This window comes from Anser cygnoides, chromosome 5 (genome assembly GCF_040182565.1).
Source record: "Anser cygnoides isolate HZ-2024a breed goose chromosome 5, Taihu_goose_T2T_genome, whole genome shotgun sequence".
NCBI lineage: Eukaryota > Metazoa > Chordata > Aves > Anseriformes > Anatidae > Anser > Anser cygnoides.
In genome coordinates this window covers 55,549,202-55,563,715 of record NC_089877.1, presented here as the reverse complement: position 1 = coordinate 55,563,715, position 14,514 = coordinate 55,549,202, and the positions used below count along the sequence as shown (strand labels likewise).

At 52.6% G+C, this 14,514-nt stretch overlaps 1 protein-coding gene across 1 annotated transcript in view; it reads right to left on the bottom strand.

Moving 5' to 3' along the window:
• RCOR1 (REST corepressor 1) overlaps window positions 1–13,453 on the bottom strand; it is an 84,091-nt gene extending 70,638 nt beyond the window's left edge. Inside the window, exons 1-2 of the mRNA XM_066998369.1 lie at window positions 13,198–13,453; window positions 13,035–13,094 (exon numbers count right to left, since the gene is read on the bottom strand). Of these exons, the coding sequence (XP_066854470.1) occupies window positions 13,035–13,094; window positions 13,198–13,408 (271 nt within the window). The 5' untranslated portion in view covers window positions 13,409–13,453. The remainder of the gene's footprint in view (window positions 1–13,034; window positions 13,095–13,197) is intronic.
• Between the last annotated feature and the right edge of the window lie 1,061 nt (window positions 13,454–14,514).

The window sequence follows — 14,514 nt, the reverse complement described above, 5'->3', positions numbered from 1 at the left end:
AGTTTCATGCAGCCTGAAAGCAGTTCTGCCATTTGTTTTAAGCTTTCTAGTAACATAACATGGCCTTTGAGTTAACATTTCATTTCAAACCACTTTAAAAATGTGATTGCTCTGTGATTGTTCTGCACTCGTGGACATTTTGCTTGTGAAAAAGTAGAGCCTGGATACATATGTTCCCTAGTCAATGCTCATTGATTCTCTAAAACAAAGGGCAAAACCCCCAAGGGAACCAAAAGACGTTTTTAATTGCTTTTAGACTGTTGATGAGAAGCAGACACTTAGTCCAGCTGCGTAATTCCCCACGTGCCAGGTACTGGACAACTCACCAGGACAGAACACACCAAACGCTTAAAACAAGCTTTTGTGTTTTGACCATGCTCTCTACCAAGGCTGTACAACAGTTACTAATCAAACGGGGAGGGAATAACAGAACAGAACGATTCCGTTTTAATTCATTAGACCCATCGTTCCTAAAACTTCCAGGTACTTTCTGCAAACATCCCCCTCTCCATTCTCATCAGCGGGGCAGAGACCGACGAGATACAGCTCAGCTCAAGAAACTTCACTTAGGGTAAGCCTCAGTCAGGTCCCAGCTCTAGCCTCCCTTAGTCAGGAAGGAGAATTCCCGTTAGAATAGCCGTGCCCAAAAAGATACGGAAAGATGGATTTCTTCTGAAGGCAGCATCCCGTATCAAATCCATTTCCACCAAGAGAACAGCTACTTAGAACATTTTGTTCAAACTGAAAAATTTCCAGCCCTTTGATTACAAAGGCAACCTGCCAAGTTGGAGTATAAAATTAGCACGTTAGTGCAGCAGTGTCTTCCTTAGTCTGAAGGCAGCTCCGGTGCCTCAACTGCGTGCCACAGTCCTATGTGGGTAAAACCCAGCTAAGAAACTAGATTCATTCTTTCCTGCTCCGGAGGCTCACAATCACTTGAGCAGGAGCGAAATACAGATATCCAGCCAAATTGTTTCTACTGGTGGAAGAGCAAGAACTGAGCAGCAGTGAGCGCTAAGGCAGACCCAGCGCACACGGAGCCCCGCGCTGCAACAGCCGACCAGGAGCACGGCACGCAAGCAGCACCCACCCATTTTACTTCATCCCTTCGTGCTGCAGGGTGCATTGCAGCAGCGCAGGTGTCTCCCACTGTGGCTCCGAAGCGCCAAGTCAGTTTTTCAAACCCTGGTTATAAACGCCGCTCTCGCTTTAGAAACGCAAGTTATTTTTAAAATGCATCATCAAAAAAAGGTTAAACGTAGGCTCTTTCCTTTTATTCTCACGTTTCATAAACATTTCAGCAGGCGCCTATCCAACTTAAGCAAGCTCTGGGTGAGCACCTGCTCCAAGCTTTGTCTAAGCTCTAGCAACATGAATTAAATGCGCTGCCTTTATTTATACAGGCACTAGATAGTCGCTGGAAAGGTTTCTCCTACCCAGCTCTTTCCCAGAGGTCCCACATCACATCTCCTCCTACCTCTATCCCCTTCCCCAGCAGACACCGAAATCCTTTTGCAAGCAACATACTGCAGCCGGCAGTTCCCTTGTCTCGAGCTGCAACAAAGGGACTCGCTCTGCTCGGGAGGTATTGCTCGGGGCACTACGGCACCACCGCAGAGCGAGCGATAACCGGGCAGGGCAGCATCCCGCCCTCCTGAGCCGGATGGAGACGTTGGGTTCCAAGAGGAGACCAGCGTCTGGTCCCACAGCCTCTTCACAAGGTAAGACGATGTGGAACAGTCCCCTTCCCAGCGAGTTTCAGAGCAACGAGGACTGCTGCCAAGCCTAATTCCCCTGACACCTTATTTATTTATTTTTATGAACTCTGAAAATATTTTTATTAGGGGTTCAAGAAGCGCTGTCTTGGTTTCTCCCCCATCCTCCAAAATGACTTAAGACCTGGACAGTAAGAGCAGTACAATAAAAGACATCAATTTCCCTGCTGTAACTCCTTGCACGCGTGCTTTAAACAGCTTAAACATTTATAAAGCTGCTCTCGGCGTGCATCCGTCCCCTCAAACCAGCAGCAGCCAGCCTCGGGTTGGCAGACAGAGCCAGCGCTGCCCACCCCTGCTCCCGGAGCAGCACGCGGGTGCTGCGCCCGCGCTACCTGTGCGCACACACAGCACGGCACCAGCTCCAACCGCCTCTGCTCCAACAGAAGAAGTCATTTTTCACCCAAATACATGATTTTACAAGCCAGATATCCTTGCCAGTTTTCGGGACGTTGGCGGGATGGCTGGATTTGTGCCTGTCCTGTTTGCGCTGTAAGGACGGTGTCGGATCCGTGCGTGCAGGACAGCTTCAGGTGAAATTGCCCCAAAAAAGGAACTGATCCCACACACCCACTCTCCAAACCACCTCTCCTCCGTGGCAGGAGGAAACACCTTAAGAACCGACTCGCGAGGACTAAAACCCCCCCGAAACACAGGAGCTAGAGCACAATGCAGCGGTTTCCCGGAGCGCAGCCCCGCTCCCCAGAGCCAGCACACACAGAAGGAAACGATTTGCCAAGCAACTCAGATCTCGGGCTGAAAGCCAGAGGACAGCTCTGAAAAATCTTCCCTCCGCCACCAAGCTCCCACCAGCCAGCCTCTCCCCCAAGTCATTCAATATTTGCCTAAAACTTTGCAGGAGCGGGGAGGCACTGAGAACATCGGATGAGATCCAGCTGTATTCTCCCCCACCCCCCCCGCACCAAGCTCAGCAACACCCAAAGAGGAGCCCAACACCGAGTCTGTCACGAAAGGAGTACTGCGGAGCACTCGCCTGTCCCGTGCCACAAGCCCCTGCCCTCGGATGGGGTCACCCACGTCCCCAGGGCACGCGTTGTTCACCGACCAGCCGAGGAGACCTCCCCTCCTCCCCGCCACCTCCCGGCCCCGGGGACGGGGACTGCTGGAGGCTCCTGGCCCTGCCTGCGACTTTCTCAGCAGCAGCAGTTCAGAAAAGGAGCGAAACTACTGACCAAAACGATGGGTGCGGGGGAAACATTTGCTCCGACAAGCTCAAGCAGCACCCCAGGGAGAAGCTGCGGCACAGATCCTTCAGACACAGAAAAAGCCTTGATAAAGGAGCCCCAAAAGGCAAAGGTATCCCCACTACTTAAATGCTTGAAAAGCAGTCAGATACCGCATCCAGAGAGGCAGGCGAGTTGTAAAATCGGTTGTTAGGGGGAGGAGTCCTGCTGCATTTTCCGCTCTTCTGGGGAAAATTACAACAAAGTAAAAATCATGACCATTTTCTTCCAGCCCAAGAGGGAACTTCAGAGAACAACGAAACAGCTCAGACACAGAGAAGGTGCCTCTGTGGGACTGAGGAAGCACGGGGAAAGAGGTCCTACGAGCACAGAGAGCAGAAATTGGAGTAGGGAGCAGGGCTGGGTTAACAACGAGGTGGACAGATAGGATCTACAAGCTGTACACAAATTATAAGGAAAGTGAGAGAACCACAAACAGCAGCTTAGGAATGAAAAAAAAGGCTGGGGCATATTAAAGGAAAGAAACCTTTCACAAGAGCTGACTACAAAAATATTTGGGGCAAACCAAGCAGCCGATTTTCACCCCCCCAAAAGTAGCTAATTTCGGGAAGGACGAGCAAGGACAACTGCAGTGCGTTGGGGGTGGCCAGAGGGAAAAGGCAGAGCAGCGAGCCACGGTGCGACGAGAGAAAGCGACTTAAAAGCAGTTGCTGTGGGAGGTTAAATTAGGTAAGAGTGGATTCTGCTAAGGAAGAAAAAGAGCAGGTGGTAATTGGGAGCATCTCTGTAAATGGCCTTATTCCAACAGGACCGACAGTCACGGCACAGCAAATGTTTATAAAATCAAAAGATCCATTTAAACCAGTGGCCAGAGCAGAACCGATCACTGCTGTGGTGCAGGAAGCCAACAGCTGCCGGGACAAAGGCGCGCTGCAGTTCGGCCCTACAGGAGCACACGAGCCCCGTCTCCCCTCCGAGCCCGGCTCTCTGCTTCCTTTCAGGACCCTGCAATTTACCATACATCCCCTGCCAGGCGTCCGCTGCACAAATAAGACGAGGGAACAGGCTTGTCCTTGTTCACCGAACAGGAAGCGCCAAAACACGAGCCTGGGACAAGGTGGGTTATCAGCAAAAGGCTGCCCAAGCTGAAAGGCCTGGCCCAGCCCGCCCCGCACAGAACACGGGCCGCAGCAGCGCTGCGGGTTTGGGAGGTGTTTACCTTGCCTTAGTCGTAATTTTAAGTTTTTACAGCCAGAGTTTAGAAGTGACCTTGTGATATTTTAAGCCCGTGACCTTTGTTTAGAGCGTATGTCACTTTCAGCGGGATCTATTTTAACGCCGGCTCCAACTTTTAGACTCCGTGAGCCGTGCAGCAGCTCCGCACCGGACAGCACGCCGCTTTCCTCCGCAGCGCTTTGGTTTTTTTAAGGGAAGAGTGGATTAAAACCTACCTGCTAAAACTCCAGATCCCTTCCTTCTTCCTCAGCAAACCCCGTGGCCATTATTCAGCCGTGCAGGAGGGGTTGCCCCCAGGGTGGCTGCTGTCAGCAAACCCTTATCACAGGTTTGCTTCTGCCCGCCTCAAGACAAAGACCCACAATTTGGGGAGCGCCGAGCTGCCTCCCCCCCCGTGCACGAGGTGGAATATCAGACGGGGTTTTTTGTTGCTGCTAAGCCTACTTAATCCCCACATCGAGCCGGGTCTGCCTAGCAACAAGTTGAAGTTTTAAACTTGTGCCATCCCACTTGTGTTCCCATGGCTACTGCCGAGCGCGGCGCGTGGCAGCTGCAGGGAGCAGCGGCAAGGTCCCGCGAGGGACATCTTGAAGATTCCCAGACAGAAAACAATACCCAGAAAGCACAAACCCTACACCTGGCACGCCTGCCTGCCTATTCCCCCCAAAAAAAGCACAAAGATCGGCCTCCTGCCGCGGTCAGGGGGACGTCAGCCCAGGGAGGAAATCCGCACATGGCATCCACGCATCATTTGTGGTGTTTAGCACGAGAAAGCTTGGGGTTACAGATGTGGCACTTTTAGCTTCTCACAACTGCAGAACAATATACAACTAGTAAATGGTGTCTACTACATGGGACAGATAGCGCTTAACACAATTAAAATGGGGGCAGTGAAACATCCTTGCCCTGCCCCAACACAAACTGGTGCTATTAACAAGAACAGACGTACGAGCTTAAAACCCAGAGAGGGTGAAAAGTCGCAGGGAAGAGAGGAACTTCCCTATTTCGGTGCAAGCTGTAAGCAAAGAGTTGTTCCAAAAACAATGCTGTTACATAAAGCAGACTTTCCCAGTCCTGGCTTTCCAGTTCAAGAGGGGAGACCGTTTCCTACTTCGCAGCGGTTCTTCTCAGCCCTTAGCCATTCTCCGTCCCTCCGCGGGGCTGAAAGGTGTCGGCGTCCTCTCCACGGACCAGCTAACGGGGCAGGCCGGGCATTATGCCGGTGTCGGGTCCCTCTGCGTGTAGTAGTTGCCATTCTGGACCCCAAGCCAAAGCCAGGACTGCACATTCGTTAGGTTGCGCTTCCAGCGACCCAAGGTCACGCACACCGATGATTATTTTCAATACCCAACTTTCAAATCAGAGTCGCTGTATAAGATAAAGCCCAATCTGACAAGACACCTGCCTGTCTAAAAGAGCACACGGCGCCGGGACGGGCGATCACAGATACCTACAGACAGCAGCACCGGAACGCTGTGACGGACAGCCGTGCGGACAGGCTCCTCTAATTAGAGCTATGCTACGAGCCGCAGGCGCTCTCAAATTATTCTTATTTGCAAAATCCGTCCAGGTGAAGAGGACAGAAATGAGGGAGGTGGCAAGGAAGCTGAAATAACTTTGAGGACGTAAAAGCTTTTCCTGCTCTGATGGGGAGGGGGAGCATTTTTTTAGAAATACACCTGGTGACACACATGCACACGGCACATTGGAAACCCTGCTGGTGGCCCCCAGAGGGGCCTGCACGGCAGAAAGCCAGGGCTGAAGGGGGAAGCATAGAGCAGGCTTTGCTCCTGAGAGGGGATTTTTGCAATTTTATCACACCGCTGCAGCCTCCTCCCCCCAGAGAGGCAACATTTACCAATACTTCCTTTATGAAGTTCAAAGAGCTAGCTGCTGCACAGAGCCGGATTGCTGAAGATACTTGGAAAGGTAAACGCGCTTGTTTAGTCTCAAAACCTGAAGAGAAGCAATTTTAGCGAGTTTGACCTACAATACTTAAAAGCAGTCACATCAGCCTGGTGCGTTTCAAAACAAATAGCAATAAGAGCACAAAGCAGCCCGGTTCTAGAACATGCTGGAGGAACACTTTCACTGCCTTCACTAGGACGTAGCGCATCCTCTTGCACTTTCAAAAAGCACAGAGCAGTCAAACTTTCACGTGGAGCTCTAAATGAAGAGCTTGTGAACCTTCAAGAGCGAAGCCTTATCTAAGATTCCTTTTAAAAGCATTATTTAAGATCATCCTTAGTTAACAAATCAACTTGGTATTTTCAAGAACTGAATTTCAATTCTTTTGAGCTTAAACAACTGAGAACGAGAGGTTGCTCATCCTGTCACACAGTCACGCCAGAGCCTCAAAAGACAAGGTCACCCCGTGCAGAAAAAGGTACAAGCTTCCCAGGAAGGCAGCAGGCTCTTTCTGCTGCCACAAAGTTCTCTCTCTGATCAGTCTCTAGAGTCACTGCAGGAATCCAGTCTCACTCTCACCTTAGACTTGCAAGGGGTAAGGCAAGTCTTTGCCACCACCAGGAATTGTACCTGAGGGAAGCGGACACCAGCACAAACTACCAAGTTTCTGAGGAGACATCGCTCACATTTACCTGCCTATAGCTCCTATTAAAGATGTTTATTAATGTTACAACACAATTAAATAAATACATGCGGATGTCCAACAGAGCATTGTCATTTATAGCACACTGAAGGTATGTGGCAGGACTAGAGCCCATTGTAAGCCGCATTATACAGTGCACCTTGATCAGAGAGGCAAAGATTTCCGAGCTAATTATAATGACTAATCACAGGGAGCTCTAAGCCTTCACTTGGCCAAGTCACAGAACTAACCAGGGCTGAAAACAAGAGTTTTAAGAGCAACTCATTAAGCAGCAGGAACCAGCTATGAAGAACAAAGCGTTCCCTCTACCTAGTATTAATTCCAGTCCAGCCATTAATACATTTGTCAGTGCAGGAGACAGCTATTACCTCCACGCACAAACACTGCGTGTGCCAGGCAGGGAAGGAAGCCACAGGCTTTGGCTGCACCAGACTTGTTTGTTTACTACAGCATTCAGGTTTGAGAAGGATCTTCTCGTCCTGTTTGAATGACAAGAAAGCTCCAAAACCGGACCTTGGAATGAGGCAGAGCGGGAGCTCTGCTCACCACCAGCAGCCTCTGCACCCCTTCCACAGGACAAGCAAGGAGTGGGTGAAAGCAAACTACAGAGCCACGCAGGCTTAAAATTGTCCTCCCTCGGGCAAGCAGCTCAGAGGTAAGAGGTACAGCACCAAATCTGCAGCTGCGCTCCTGCTAGGGTGCTAGGGGTACGGATAATAAACTCTCCAACTTGAGCTCTCTTCTCTTCTCCTTTGTCTCCAGGCTGGACTTAAGAACAACAAAAAAAAGCACAGCTTCCTTCTTGAGGGCTTCACGTGCCCGTTTTTCTCCAAATGGACCAAAACCTAAGCACATTCTCTAGAATTAATGATGCCTCTTTCCCCACTCCCTCTCCTCCAAAAGCACCACACCTCGTTCCCAAGCATGCACCCAGCCCCCAAGTGGGACAACGCTCTTGCTGGGGACACAGCGAGTCTCCGCAGACGACAGTGAAAGGACCAAGACACAACAGGTTTAATAAAGAAACTCTGCGGCCTCTATCAGCCCAAACACATTGGGCATTAGTACATTATGGTTTGGTATTTCTGATTAGATCAAACATCCTCATTGCTCTTCCTTCTTTCCCAAACACACTGCTGCACTAAGGGAGTTCCTGCCTGCTGTGTTTAAGGCAAAGCCATTTGAGGAAATGAGATAGCCTTCCAGGATACCAGTATTTCCAGTTACAGGAGCTGGGCTGTGACTTTTCCACTTGCTTAGGTGAAGATCCACTCGCTCAGGCATAGATCCCAACGTCTCACTTGAAGAGAACACTTTTTTCCTGCTTCTCTTTCTGATGAGCCCGCTTATCTAAACACCATTTTCTCTTGCAGTCACCGGGTGCTCAGACTATTTGCAAACTACCAAGACTGTTAGGAGCAGGACTAACAGTTTTATTTGCAAACAAAGAAACAGAACAAGCTGGCTGGGAGTCGGGCTTGCCAAGCGCAAGTCGTAAGGGGCCTTTTAACAACCCCTTGTCGAAGAGTCGCCGTCCCCGTCGTGTGGGCCAGTAGGTGTCCCTGCAGACACCACTCAGCTGCACCTTTCTGGAGAACCCCCAGAAGTAGCTGAAGATGGCACAACCTAACGAGATCCGGCCTTTACAACCAGCAAAGAAACACAGCTATTCCAAGGGCATCAGGCACTCGGGGCTGGTCCGTTACATACCTTTGATCCTAAGCAGACAGAGGGTGGGCACATTTTCACAGCTGCAGCTGGATGGATGCACACCCCAGCTCCCCCCGGGCATCTCCTCCCACGGCACAAGGCAAAGCCCCCACCTGCCCACCAGGCCTTACAGCCCTGAGGCAGCAGAGAGCTTCTCCGCCCTTCTCAGACATACACACAGACAGCTTCTGACCACATTGAAAAGGTGGCTTTTTTGTTTGGAGGCTTTTTTTTTTTCCCCTTCCATTTTTGGCAACGCTGAGACACCACCATGGGCTTGGCCATGAAAGAAAGCCAGAAAATATCAAGGAGCACACCGAGCACAGCTAACGACGGAGGCCAGAGAACAAGATCCTCAAGGATGTCGGTGATGTTCTGGCAGCGAGCACCTTCCAGTCAGCTTTTGTGCTCCTAGAGCTGGAAGCACTACAGAGCATTGCCTCGCCTCCCACCATTTTTATTGTGACTGTTACAGGGCAACTAATAAAAAAACTGGGACAAGATCAGCATTGCTAACGAGTCGCTGACATCTGTCAGCCTACACGCAGCTCAACTTTGGCTCTCTACAACTGGACCCTATTGAACTGAAACTCACTTTCGGTCATGTTTCCACTGGGAAGAGCCCCAGAAGCTGCTTTCCAAAGATAACTGACATAAACAATATCCAAAGGTACAGGAGGCGACTTGTATTTTAACTGCCATCACAGGGCAGGAGGGAATATACAGCTGTAGTGCCGTGATGGAGGAAGAAGTGCTGATCTGCCTTCCAATGCATGTCACAATTTGGGACAGATCGCTTCCTTCAGGGAGGGACGTAACACTCCTCACAATTATGGATGCTTTAATCTTTATTTAAATTCACTGACTGCGTGAGAGCGCTCACTAATGCTTTATTCCTCCCGTTTTCAATATTCCAGCAGTAAGGGAGTATAAATTAATAAGCAACAAGTAAAATGGTCAAGTACAATACCAGTGCTTCCCCATATGAAAGATTTTTTATTTAGCTTTAGGATACGCAATGTTTCCTGCCACTGAGTTTTTCCATTAACAGGACATGTGGGTTTCATTTGTATGGATTAAAAGAACCATAATAGTTTTCAGTTCCTCAAAACCTCCAGTGTCTCAGAGAACTAGCAAGAATCGCTGACCTGGTGACAAGAGCCTTTGTTTAACGCACAGGACATCCAGGTGGCAGGCAAACACTTGCCTCCGAACTCTAAAGAAAGGAAGGCACAGGAGAGGTGATCGCAAACGTTCACGATGTGTTTGCAGAATCAAGGCCAGACGGTGAAACACAGCTCAAGAGCAAGTTTTACCGATTCTAGCAAGCTCTGGAATAGGATTTTCTGTCCCAAAGTTTGCCTGGCCTCCTGCCTAGTTAAACCAGCTTGTCAAATAACAACGTTGCCTCTGCACGAGCCTCGTCTTCACTGTACAACTGCTCTGACCACAGCAAGAGTAACAGAGGTGTGAGTCCTGCACCGATGACAGCTGAGGGGTGACTGCTTTTGAGAGAAAGCAGGAGAAGTGGGATGAATGCAGGGGGATCGGGACAGGAGAGAAGAGAGGCAGCCACACCGAACGCGGCAAGGATAGGTGCCGGCTCCGGCCCTGCCGCCGCGAGGGGTTCGCTGAGGGAGCCGCCAGCAGCACCCCAAGGAACTGCATCACAGCAGGTTTTGGCCACAAAGGGTATCAGAAACTCGCCCTGAGGTACTTCAGCCCATAACTGGAACTTGTTTTCGGGCTTTAGGAATTAGGCCCAACAAAGAAACGCAACCCTTGATCGTCTTCCCTGTCCTACCCCGCGCTCCCACAGGCCCGGCCCGGCCCCCCGCACACCTAGGTGGGAGCTGAGGAAGCTCTGCCCGCTGGCAGGCCCTTCTGCCCCTACTTTTGTGCTCCTGCCTGGCTTACATGTTTGTGGAGACCAAACTGGCATCCCACTCCGCCTCTCCTTGCTCCCCTGGTCTCATGGACATGGATTTGAGAAAAGCTTCCTTCGTTTTCTTGCTCTTTGCCACAGCTCGCTTGTGGCTCAGAAGTGAAACAAAATTAAATGCTTTCTCTGCCCTCGTGTACGGGGACGGAGGAACACCCACGTAAGAATGCTGATGTAAGAGTCAGCAATTACAAATATACCTCAGCCAAACCAGAGTTATAATTGAACATTAAGTTAAAAAAAAAACATACAAGGCCTAGCCTATGCCATATTTCACCTCAAACACAGCTAGAGCAGCACGAGCCCTTTGCATTTTATCAGCCAGCTAATCTCAAGGTGAAAGCCTCCCGGACTCTACACCAAATAACCTTCAAGCTTCAGGATCCTTTGGTCAAACAATCCCTAAAATTTCTACTGAGAACCAGATACGGCGTCTGCACCCTCCGTTAATACTATTCCATCAATTAAACTTTGAAATTACCAGTGGGATGAAACAATCTAACAGTTTCATTGAAAAGGTCTCAGTGCAATCTATTACACCTATTTAGGGTTTTCGTTCCTAAAAGCAGAGAGAAAAGGGGCACACCAAATAAACACACCATGATTATTTAACTTTAGGACTGCCTTTGGGGAACAATGTCACACTGCAAAATTATCCCTGGGTAATTCCACAGGCCAGGAAAGCAACACGAGCAGACAAAAGTTCACCGTGAACTTGCTAACTAAAAAGTATACTTTAAAAGAAAATTTTTTAAAAGGGAAACATACAAAGAAAAGACCCAATGCCCACTCAGGTCATCAGAAAACCGATCGGTTACTTCGAGCGAACCTACTTGCAGGCTTGCTATCGCACTGTGCACTCTGCTGGAGCTGTGCTAGGGTATATATTACTCAGAAAAAAAAAATTGTTTCTCCACATCACACACTTCCCCCACCCTTCCACTACACACAGCGAATGAAGAAATAACCTTTGTATAGGTCACGGTACATCTATAAGTTAAAACCAGAACAATGTATAACTGAGCACATAACAGAGAGGAAGGAGCACGCTGTATGTATGTTAGAGAAACGAATCGCACAAAAGAGTGTAATTTACAGGGGGGACTGAAAAGCCCGAGTATTGTTGCGATACCTGGCTAATAGCCAGCGCGATGCGCGCCGTGCGTTACAGGCACGTTGCGTTTGACCTACAGATTGAAAAACCGTGTCAACTGCTCCCAACTACGAACGAGCTCCCCCACACTTTTTCCTTCTCCCCTCCTCCTCCTCCTGGTCCACCAAGAAACGGAGCTCCCATGTGCCAAGACCTTGTATCGTGTTTTGTGAAGAACGTGAAGGGGGTGGGGGGGGGGTGGGGGGGGAGGAGTGGGGAAAAACCATTCGGTGAATAAATGCAACTAACATTGAAGTTCAGGGAAAAAAAACCCTGTTTGCCTCCTGGGACCGTAACAGTTAAAAACACGTATGTTAAATAATAATACAGAGGCACCCGCGGTATTAGGACGCAGCACGAGGACGATCCAGGAGGAACATTTCTCCTGAATCCACACAATAGTTACTGCCGGGGTTATGCGATAAGGAGCCACCGAGGCTCTCCAAATCATTCTTTTTGTTTTAAGAGAGAGGAACAGAGAATTCAATTAAGTTTGGGCTAGGCAAGAGACAACTCCAAAAGCCGAGACCTCCAGATAGGAGGAGGGTTTTCGCTAGCCTTAACCTACAGTTACAAAGGAACAATGCAAAAAATTCGCTTACATTTCAAACTAAGGAGGTCAACAGCCCGTCTTTATGTACCCAGATATACCCGGAGATACACCAACACCACGGTGCTTCGAGCACCTGCCTTTCAGTACAGCCACAATTCCTTTGTTTGCTCAAAATTTGCTTCCATACCACTTTAAATTAGCTTACAAAGAGCTGCAGCAGAATAGCTGGAATGTGAAATATTTTGGGGGGAAGCCGAACGGCTTCTCGGAGAGAAAAAGAGGAGGAAGAAAGAATAAAAAGAAAAAGAAAGAAAGAAATAGAGACCCGAGGCATTTCCAAATAGGTTAAAAAAAAAAGGCATTTATACAACTTGATCTTCCCCAGTCCCACCCGTGGTGGCCGAGCCCACGAACACACGAGGAGGGGAAGAAGGAGAAGAGAGGGGAAAAAAAGGGGGGGGGGGGGGGGAGAGAAAGGAGCCAACTGCCATCTCCTGCCTCCTCTCGCCCCACAGCTTCCCTGTTCCTCCCTGCCTGCAAAGCGCCCTCTGGAAAGCATCGAGACTTCTTTATGCACCGTGTGCGCTAGGGCTTTTTCCGGGGGGGGGGGGAAGGGGAAGGGGAAGGGAAAGGGGGGTTAAGGCTGGCCCTGAGGACGGAGAGGGGGGCGGAGGAAGGCTTAAAGCACCCAGGGGGGGGGCATCATTAGCAAAGAGAGACCACGAGGGGGGGGGGGGTTAATTAATGGAGGAAGCGGAGCACGCCGCCGCCCCCGCGGGGCCAGCGAGCCCCCCCCAAGCAGCACCCCGAAAGCCCCCAGCTGCCTTCCCCCTCGCCCCGACGACTCACCGGGGTCGAAGTCGGGGACCACCGCCTGGTACTGCGGCCCGACCCTCATGCCGCCGCCGGCTGGGGAGGGAGGCAGAGGGAGAAGCGTTACCGGGAGGTGGGGGGGGTGGAGGACACCCCCCGCCGCCCCCCCCGCCCCCCCCTCGCCCCCCCACGGCCTCACCGTGCTCTTCATCGCTGGAGGAGCCCGAGCTGCCCTCCTCCCAGGAGTTGCTGCTGCTGTTCCCGTTGGGGGCGGCGGCCAAACTTTTGTTATTCCCGTTATTACCGCCTCCCCCTCCGCCGCCGCCGCCGCCGCCACCGGCAGCGGGGTTGGTAGCCCTGCCCCGCCGCTTCCCCGACACCTCCGGGCCCTTCTCGATCATGGCTGGCATTTAGGGGAGGGGGGGAGCCGCGGAGCGGAGTTTAAAAACTGAGCGGGGGGGGGGGGGGGGGGGGGGGGGGGGGAGGGGGGGGCGGAGGGAGGCGCGGAGGCGCCGATGGGGTGCGGGCGGGGCGGGCGGCGGCGGGCGGGCGGGGGCCGGGGCGGGCGGCGGCGCTGCTGCATCCCCCGGCGCGCTCTGCCCGAACTTTGCTGCTCATCCCAGCCCTGCGCTGGGACCCGGCTCAACCTGCGCCGCTCGGCCCCGCCGCCCGGCCCCGCCCCCGCCGCGCTCCCATTGGCCGCGGCAGCATTTTGGGAGGGCGGGACGCGCTCCCATTGGCCGCCGCCTCACGTCCGTCGCGGGGCCGGCCCCTCGAGCTTCCGTCGGTAGCCGAGGGGAGGCGGAGCGCCGCGGCGGAGGGCTGGCGGGGCTCTCCCCCCTCTCGCTCTCCGTCTCCTCACGGGGGTTGCGGAGGGGGCCCCGCCGCTCCCTCTCCCGGCCCCGCCGCTCCCTCTCCCGCGGTCCCGCCGCGAACTCAGCCCCGGGAGGGAGGGAGGGTGGTCAGGGACTACTTTTCCCCCTCCCCCCCCGCGGCGGAAGGTTACTGCGCGGTTTGAATGGGAGCGGGTACAAAGCGCCCGTTGCCCGCGGCTGAGGGGCACTGGGCGGGCGGTGAGGGGGGCAGCGGGGGGCTTCGCGCTCCCCTCCCCTTCCCTCCCCTCAGGACGGTTGGCGGCGGCCGCTGCTCCGCGGGGGCGGGGAGAAGTCCTGCGAGGGGCCGGGGGAAGTCCTGCGAGGGGCCGGGGCAGCGACCCCAGGGCGGGCAGCGCCAACTTTCCTGTAGAGGGCTCGCCTGGGGGCGGCCGGCGGGGTCCTGGGGGATCCTGAGGGAGACCTCGCTCCCCGAGCCTCGTCCACGTGGAGCGGCGGCTCTGACAAAAAAAATAAAAAAATAAAACCCGGGGAAGGAGCCTGCGCGAGGGAACGGAACAAAAGAGGAAGCGAGAGCGCTGCCCCGCGGGCAGAGCCGCCAGGGGGCTCGGGGCCGGCCGGCCGGGGGCAGAACAAAGCCCGATGGCTGCGGGCCGGGCGCCGTGCCGGGGCCGGCCGACTTG